Below are 8,874 nucleotides of genomic sequence, written 5' to 3'. Positions count from 1 at the left end.
AGTCGCGCCAATGCAACTCGTAACCGGGTTTCCTCAAGGCTGTGTCTAACAATAGATTTTTTGACCTAGTTCGAAGCCGAGCTGGCCGGCATCAATTCGGCGCTGGAGGGCCCGCATGGTCACGGTCTAAGCAAGTTTAGTTCGATTGTAGAGTTTGGTGGGCCCAATGTCCCGATTGATCTCGGCTTCGTTCTCGAATTGCACATCGGCGTCAGCACCACGGTGTAGCTCTGATGACTCGAAAATCACACGGGATCCTGGAGCGTTTTGCAATCGGGGAACAAGTTTCAGCAACAGCAGAAACTGCGAAAGATGATTAACTTGGAAATGCGAATCGAGTTTGTCTTTGGTCTCGTTGTAGACTCCCACACCAAGGCCGGCGTTGAGAACGAGCTGCCAGCAGTTGAGTTAGCACACGCATCCTGAAATATCTCGGTCGAGTGACTGTAAACTTACCCCGTCGAGCTTCTCTGAGGAACTCGCCAACTCATTGGCAACCTTCTCCGTGAACTTGAGATCTTCGAGGTCGCATTTCACCCAATGAGCCTTGCTGGCGTCCCCATAATCCTTTAGCGCTTCGAGTGCGGATTGAGCATGTTCCTCCTTGTTCGATAGGATTGTGGCACTTCCAGCATGATGCTGCAGCAGATGGGCAGCAATACCAAACCCAACGCCAGCACTACCCCCAGTGACAATATAGTTCTGGACCGGTGGTGTCACGGATGTGTTTCATTCTTGCTCAGAGAGTTGGGGCAATATCTACCTTGCCATACAAATCAGGGATATCCGTGTCTGGATTGAACTTGTTGCTTCCTAGGAGAGATGACATTCTGCGGCTTCGTTGTTTGCGAGCAAGAAGTACAGGATTGATTTTCGTGTTCCAGGCAATTCTACAGGATGCCTTCATCCAGGTGATCGAATGTAAACTTGAGAATTGAGACGACGCATGTCGATGAGTCCTGCAAGGTCTCGTGTCTGATCGTCAGCCACTATATACATTTGACACGTGGCCAGGGAGGGAAGTCATGATGACAGACCAAGACAGACTTAGGTCATGACTTTTGTTGATGGATACAACGTCCGACCGATGTCAGTTGCTGCAAATTGGACACAGCCCTCAGGTCTTGGCGGGTTGTGATGCGTAACGCTTTGTGGGGTGCTGGGCCAACCAGGCAGGTGAGCCCCAATTCCCCTAATTCAACTTCCAGGGAATACTCGAATACAAATTTCGAGCAGTTGTACGACATATATGGACCAGTACAGGTGCACCCTATTTATTGAGATAATTGAAAAGCGGAGGCAGCGCATTTCCCAACTGGACGCCAGCCAGCACTTTATGACCAAGCGGGCCCTCCCTTGCACGGGGCCATGAGCATAGAGCTGTTGGAATAGTTTACCTCGCACAAATTCTCAGCGGCATTGTGATGACGGCGGAGTCCACAATCCTCAGCTGGTATAGGATGATCCTGACAACCTCCTTGGGCGACGGAATTCCTCGCGAAGGCCCCGGTCATCATCCACAATGACCGGACGCTCTGCCAAGTTTGCCTCTAACTGTCGGAAATTAGACGGGCGTGTGCTTGGTTCCGGTGGCCCAAACAATGCTGTTGGAACGCCGCCGGCTGGGATCGGTCTCGATAATGGTAGCTCAGAGCCCAGAAGCTCAGAGCCCATGCTAGATCTTCCCGATGCAAGTACTTGGTCTGGAGGTCTTCCAGATCCATGTTGTCCGGGATTCGGTATTTCAACCACTGATGGAAGAGCCGAAAGATTCGCAGGGATTTCAGTGACAGGTGCGCGATCTGTGGCATCTGAAGATATTTCAGGAACTGGTACATGGCCCGAAGAAGGTCCCGAACAAGGGCCCCTTGGGGTGCTGCGGGTGGAAGGACGTGCCTGGGGGCTACCAGACGAACCAGAATCCCTTGATGTTATCGACTTGCCGGACGCAAAGGAGGGAACTCCGTTGTGATCTAAGACGGTTTCGAGCTCAGGGTGCGACGCAATGTGAGATTTGGCTAAACGAGATGCCAGCGCGAGGATTTCTTGACCAATTTGCAACATATGAGCCTGCTGGGATTGCACTCGTCTGCTCTCTTTCACGGCCCTTCTGCACCTCGAATCCAAAGTTTTGACCTGGCTTGTATACAGAAATCTGTTGGCAGTCAGCATTCACCATTTACTCAAAGATTTAATGAGGTTGGGCGACAGACAATTGCTGAAGCAGCTCGTTCGGGATATTTTTCTGCTCGGCATGTAGTTGGTCGAGCTTTTGAACAAGGTGCTGGCAAAATACAATCGATATGAGTAGATCGGCGCTCAGCTTGATAGAGTTGAGTTCAATTTGAACAGGGATCCATTCTTCCTTCCGCCCGGACCATTTCCAGCGAGCGATCCATCGCTTGTGAGCTGGGTAGACCTTGTCGGTTCTCATTGGCTCGACTTGAAGCAAAATTTGTTCGATCTTGTCCAAGGCTGCCCTCCCTGACGTGACGATATGTTGCGTCATTTTGGACGTTTTGATTTTTGTGGACAGGCCTTCGTCAGCCAAACGGTCGTCCGTCACAGTACTGTGAAACAGGCTGAGAAGGGTGCTAAATGCTTCGACTTCGTTGTGGATAACCTTGATATCACGCTTGGCGTACTCAAGGAACCGGATGCAGCGACGAAGCCTTCTGGAAATGTGAACGAACTCCACCGCGATAGCTAAAACAGCGGAAATCGCACCAACGATCTCCATAGTAGCAATGAGTCGGTCAGGATGGTATTATTGAGCCGTCGCAGAGAAGAGAGAAGAAGAAGAAGAAGAAGAAGAAGAAGAAGAAGAAGAAGAAGAAGAAGAAGAAGAAGAAGGCAAGAACAATGGAAGTCGACTTTTTGATTTTTGTCGTCAAGGGGTTCATCATGGACTATGCATGGTTCTTGCAGGGGTTAGTTGACATTTGTGCATAGCTACCAATCCAGAAAGAGAGACTCTTCCGTCACTTCATAACCGGTGAGTCCCGCAAGGATATTTTGGACAAGGAGTCAACCGGCATTCTCAACGGGCTTCCATTGGTCGCGGACCGGTCGCCTACTGCTTACCAAGTGACAATCATTGGGCCATCCTGTCCGTTTCAGATGCGAGAGACTGAAAGCGGCTGAGACTGATGAAGGAGCAACAGGAAAAATTGTTAGCACCACGACCGGCATTTACATTGAGATGAAGACCAGGGCAATTCGGACCACCAAAAGCTGTAGATGCAGAGGATGTACTGGTAGCAAGATCATCGTGATCCCTTTCCTACCACAACCCAGAATACAAATCGCGGCCTCATTGGCATGAGTTAGATAGTGTCCGCGCCCATAGTGTGGTGTTGTAAAAATGTAGATGAGGTGCCACCTTTGGCGGCATCACACCCAACCGCGTGAAAGAACGGAGTTCTCTAACACCTCGAGACTTGGGCGATCGAGGATAAGAGTATACCTGATACACTCATCCGCCTCGTTTCTAAATATGCCTGTTTCCATGGGACGTTCAACACAAGGCAGCTATACAGAGCATATAGCGAGAGGATAAATAACGCCGCCTAGTTGGACATCAAGTATGCTTTTGCCTATTCTGGATTGAGGTTGCATGCGAAGATAAAGTTAGAATTTGCCGTGAAAACGAGCTTCTCGGTGATGACGTGCCACATGAGTTTGAACCCGCCACGCTTTCAGGCTCTCGGTTAGTCCTGCGTCGGAACTCACGTTGCTGGCTATAACCAATGTTGACTGTATGGAACAGGGTAAAGTTTGTTTGTACTGAAGGAGATGCTCACACCGCCACTAACCATTGAACCCGTGACTGAAGACCTAGTAAGACTCATATCAAATATATTTTCACCGCTTGTTCCTAGCGCAGGTCAGATCAGGGGGTTGAAGCGTCCCAGAACTCGACTTTGATGGTGGTTGAGGGTAAATGTACCATGGAACGGATCGGCGTCCACCCTCTGCTCAAAGGTAACACCCAAAGGCTTTTGTGGCGTGTCAGAATCAGAACGGAATTTTGATTGTATCTGCCTCGAGTATGACGGGTTTCCAAGTGTTCATTCAATTGTACCATCGCTGGGCCACATTTTGGAGCCATATATCACTGACTCCGAGGGTTGGATCCAGGATAGAGTCGTGATTAACGCCCTTCATTATTTTCGGGTTGAATGTAACTGTAGATGGCGAAATTGCACTTGCCCAACAGTCATCAAAGTGCTTTGATCCACTGGTGCCAATCATGATGTCCTTTTCGGAATGCAGCACGTCGATCTGAAGCTTCCCAGAGTCGACAGTGCTGTGTAGGCGGTTTTCCTGATCGACGATCGCAGCGGCAAGAGTTCGATGGTCAAGCCAGTCCTTGCCTTGTACAGTCCCCATATCTCCGGCCGCAGTTGTTGGCTGTATGTGCTTTCGCAGAAATAGAAGTGCATCGTCTGAAGAGCCTTCGATATTTTCAGCGAACATGTATTTTTGGACCAACTCCCCCATTTCCGTCAGAAGAGCTTTCTCCACGGATTGCTCGCTGTTCTGTCGTTCATCACTCTCCCCAGTCTTGGACACCGCAACAGTGGCAAATTTGCTGGAAGGTCCCCGGCGCACTCCTGAGCTGAATGCAAATGTACGATTAATGGCTTTCGCGCAAGAAGGAAAGCTGCCAATTGCCCCAAGCGGTAGTATCGCAGCCGCCCGCATCAAAGGAGCACCTCCATCTTTGGGTGGAACCCATGGGGCAAGTAAGACGATATGAGGTCTTTTTGGATGCAGCAAGCCGCGATGCGCCAGAAGCGTGGCCAACAGATAGGGTGCGCCTCCAGAATGGGATGCTAGCGTGACATGTCTGACACCCAAGTGACTTAGTAGAGCGGGGACAGCGGCGACCTGCGCTGCTACACGCTGGTCTATAGGAACCGGCGTCGAGCCACCAAGACCTGGTCTATCCATGGCGAGGATGCGGATTTTGAGACGTCGAGCAATGTTGGCTGAGCGACAGAGCGTATAACGGCCACCTAGGAGACCACCGATGAAAAAGACGACACAGTGATCTGATTCGTCTTCTCCATCACTGCCGTCAGCCGAGAGATTGCGGGGGTTTTCTGGATGATATCCAAGGTCTGAGTAGGTGATGCGTAGATCCCGCCCAGCATTGGGAAATACAGAGGCAGGCAGAATGAATGATCTGTGGAGAGAGATATCGCACAGTGTTTCAATCGCGAGGGTGCGAACATGGTCGATCATTGTCTCTTCAACTTGAATAGTGCGGACATGCAAATCACAAGGTTGTCAACAGTCCTAAGGCCAGCGCTTGATATCGGAGTACCAGGGGCTGTTATTTATCTGCGCACAGGGTTGGTGCCTGAATGAAGCAAAACAGTTGACTGGGCTGGTTGGACGCCACCTTCAAAATGCGGGTGCCTGGTTGGTACTGGGTAGTGATGGATGTGGCGGACGGGCGATTGGGCAAGTTGGCCCGGATCGTCGTCCTTCCCCCTTTCCCCCTTTTAGACGAGGCTGAGTCTAATATATTCCTTAGCCTCGCTAGCCCCGATTTGGAGAAAAGTTGAAGCCACCTCTCGCCTCGACTTTTTGCGGAGTCAAGAGGCATGCGCGAGCCACTCCCACTCTGCGCCAATTGTTCCTTTCCTTATTCACTCGTCGCTCGTTGCCCTTGAGCGCTTTTCCCTCTGGATTATTGTCGTTGATCAATAGGGCTTCTGCACTAGTCGAGAATCGACAACTCGGACAGTTGACAGCGCAGCCCAAAGCGGCTTGCGCACTCAGATCAAGTCACCATGTCCTCCGAATACAACTACGATGATCAGGGTCAATTTTTCCCATTCTTTATGCTGACCATGGCCGGCTTGATCACCGTACCTCTCACTTACAACGTCCTCAAACCATCTACAGATCTCGAGCAGACCGCATCCCGAGTGAAATCAGACTTCAAACCCAAAAATGTTGATCTTATCGACATGCAGAGGAGAAGACGTAAGAGGCAGAATCGCAAGACAAAAAGAATGATAGCGGTTGTTGCGGGATATGCCTTCATGGCTTACATGATATACCTGATCATTGTCACTCAGAGAACGGTGCCTAAGATGTGGGATCCGTACGATATCTTGGGCGTGTCGAGGGTTTGTGAATGGACACGGTTCTACACTAGATGCTAACGATTGGGCAGAGCGCATCGGAGCGGGACATCGACAAATTTTACAAGAGACTGTCGCTCAAATTCCACCCTGACAAAGCAAAACCCGATACCTCCAAGAATGAGACCATGGACGATGTCAACAATCGATGGGTAGAAATGACAAAGGCCTACAAGGCATTAACAGACGAAGAGATCAGAAACAACTATCTGCAGTATGGCAATCCTGATGGGAAGCAGTCCACGAGTATCGGCATTGCATTGCCCAAGTGGATGGTGGAGGAGGGCAATCGCTGGTTTGTGGTGGCCTTCTATGGCATCCTTCTTGGAATCATCCTGCCTTACACGCTAGGGAAGTGGTGGTACGGAACGCAGGCGCTTACAAAAGATAAAGTCCTCCATGCCAGTGCTGGCGATTTATTCCGAGAGTGGAAAGAAGACTTATCGGAAGGCGACGTTGTGGCTGCCACCAGTATCGGCCAAGAATTCAAGGAAAACCTGAAAGGCCCTCGAAGTGATGCGGGAGCCGCAAAGGTGGAAAGCAAAGTCCTCAATAGCTCCGCTCTCACCGAAACGGACAAGGAACGATTGAAGTCCATCGACGACCCTGTGCGGCGGAAAACGCTAGCCCTGCTCTGGGCATACCTGGCTCGGATCGACCTGGAGGACCAAGAACTTGAGAAAGAGAAATTCGACGTCGCGCCTACAGCTCTCCTAATGAACAATTCCTTCACTTCAATCACCCTACCATTTGGCGTGGTGAAGCCACTCCTAGCAACCTACCACACCTCTCAGAATATCATTCAAGCTGTTCCGCCATCTGCATCAGCCATCCTCCAGCTCCCGAACTTCACTCCTGCAATCGCCGAGAGGATTGCGAAATCTTCCAAGACACCAATGACATTTCAGAAGTTCATGTCCCTCCCACCTGTAGCGCGAAGACAATTGTGCTCGGACCTCTCGGACGAGCAGTATAAGCAAGCAATGGCGGTCTCCGCTCAAATCCCCCACCTTGTCATCGCAAAAGCGTTCTTCAAAGTGGTCGGCGAACGAGTTGTGACGCCCGGCTCACTCGTGCAACTTGTCATCAAAGCCCGCGTTATCCCTCCCGGTACACCAGCAAAGGATATCCCACCAATTAACCCCCTGGATCTTGAGGACATTGACCCGGATGAAGGGGATGTAGACGCCCTGCGCGGTCGAAAACCAGCGAAGTCGAAGAGAAGGAAACTTCCAGATGGCTCGTACGTTGAAGATGATGCCAAAGAAGGGAGTGTACAACCACCTTTGGCACATGCGCCCTATTTCGCAGCGGATCATGCTCCCAGATGGCATGTCTTCCTCGCAGAAGCACGTACCGGCCGCATATCTGTACCCCCCTTCACATTTACCAGTTTCGATCGACCCATCTTCCATTCCGACAGTGGCAAACCAACTTTTAACGTCGTCACGCTGAAGTTCTCATTCCAGGCACCCCCACAGGTCCATGCCTTTCCGTTTGTCATGCACTTAGTGTGTGATAGTTATATAGGTCTAGACGAGAAGGTAGACGTGGTATTAGATGTGAGAGACGTCAAGGAAGCCGAGGTGGTGGAGAGTGATGAAGATATCAGTGAGCCTGAAGAAGGTATGCATCCAACCCCCCCCCCCCCCCCCACACACACACAAACTGAACTTATATCTCAATAACAACCTGTCCACATCACAACGGAACACACAAAGGTCGATACTAACAATTTTTTTTTGACCACAGATTCTTTGGCGGGCCAACTCCAAGCCATGAAATCTGGCGGTCTGACGGGCTCCCCTGTGAAATCGAGGAAGAAAAAGAAGACGTTGGCGACGACGGCCGATGCGAAAGCGGTCCCCGTGGCCCAAACACAGGGCAATGAGTTTGAAGAGGCAAGCGATGACGATGACAGCGACACCGAGGGCGACGATGACAGTGACTCCTCCGAGACCGACACCGAGACAGAGGATGAGGATTCATGAACAGGGGAAACACAATCAAAATTGTTCATGGGAATTCTATGTTGCGATTGCGTTGCATTGCTCTACTCGACATGCCATTCCTCAGACCCCCTAAGGGAAGTCGAACACTCGGGACGACTTGCTTGTATGCCTGTGTGACAACTTAGCTTACTTGCCTGCCTACTTGTCCTTTGGCATCCTGGAAAGCCCGAGGACAAGGGGGCACGCGGCGTTCGTTGTCTTCGATCGGTCCGGTATGAATGAATCCATTCATACAACGCGGGAGGGCGAATGAGACATTAGTCGAGTTCCTGTATCTTTTTGGGTCTGGGTCCGTGTCTACCGGGGTATGTAACGCGCCGTATGAGGGCGTGATAGAGTGAAGCGGGCGGGTGAGCAAGCAAACGAGCAAACAAGCAATCACTCAGCGACCAAGCCCTGTTCAATTCGTGACAGGCCCCATATTGTCGACGTTTTTGATGTGACCTTGTCTTGAATTGACTTGAACTTCGCGGTTCAAAATTATGCTACATTGCTGATGAATGTTCTATGGACGTAGCAGCAGCTCCTCCGACTCGATAACAGTCCTAACACTCGGGTCGAACGCTCTCCAGCTTCCTGGTACATACACAACATACTCGGCCCCCCATCCCCGACTTGGTTGTATTTGCTATGGGATAGATGCCCCCTCAATCATCACATTCCGACATTCCGCTAGTCTTGTATCCCTGCCCCTTCTTCCT

At 50.7% G+C, this 8,874-nt stretch overlaps 4 protein-coding genes across 4 annotated transcripts; 1 reads left to right on the top strand and 3 right to left on the bottom strand.

Annotated features, from left to right (window-relative positions):
• Positions 1–126: 126 nt before the first annotated feature.
• Z519_11388 (uncharacterized protein) lies at positions 127–829 on the bottom strand (the record flags this gene model as incomplete). The annotated part of the gene is made up of 3 exons (XM_016769100.1): positions 127–393; positions 457–702; positions 764–829. The coding sequence occupies 3 exons, from the start codon at positions 827–829 to the stop codon at positions 127–129; spliced, it is 579 nt and encodes a 192-aa protein (XP_016614946.1).
• Positions 830–1,446: 617 nt separating this feature from the next.
• Positions 1,447–2,740, bottom strand: Z519_11387 (uncharacterized protein; the record flags this gene model as incomplete). Its single annotated transcript, XM_016769099.1, has 2 exons — positions 1,447–2,155; positions 2,214–2,740. 2 exons carry the CDS (start codon positions 2,738–2,740, stop codon positions 1,447–1,449), a joined length of 1,236 nt encoding a protein of 411 aa, XP_016614945.1.
• Positions 2,741–4,074: 1,334 nt separating this feature from the next.
• Z519_11386 (uncharacterized protein) lies at positions 4,075–5,250 on the bottom strand (the record flags this gene model as incomplete). Its single annotated transcript, XM_016769098.1, has 1 exon — positions 4,075–5,250. The coding sequence occupies one exon, from the start codon at positions 5,248–5,250 to the stop codon at positions 4,075–4,077; it is 1,176 nt and encodes a 391-aa protein (XP_016614944.1).
• Positions 5,251–5,804: 554 nt separating this feature from the next.
• Z519_11385 (uncharacterized protein) lies at positions 5,805–8,152 on the top strand (the record flags this gene model as incomplete). Its single annotated transcript, XM_016769097.1, has 3 exons — positions 5,805–6,146; positions 6,194–7,787; positions 7,914–8,152. 3 exons carry the CDS (start codon positions 5,805–5,807, stop codon positions 8,150–8,152), a joined length of 2,175 nt encoding a protein of 724 aa, XP_016614943.1.
• Between the last annotated feature and the right edge of the window lie 722 nt (positions 8,153–8,874).

The sequence above is a fragment of the Cladophialophora bantiana genome (genome assembly GCF_000835475.1).
Source record: "Cladophialophora bantiana CBS 173.52 unplaced genomic scaffold supercont1.21, whole genome shotgun sequence".
Classification (NCBI taxonomy): Eukaryota; Fungi; Ascomycota; class Eurotiomycetes; order Chaetothyriales; family Herpotrichiellaceae; genus Cladophialophora; species Cladophialophora bantiana.
This window is presented reverse-complemented; position numbering and strand designations above follow the sequence as displayed.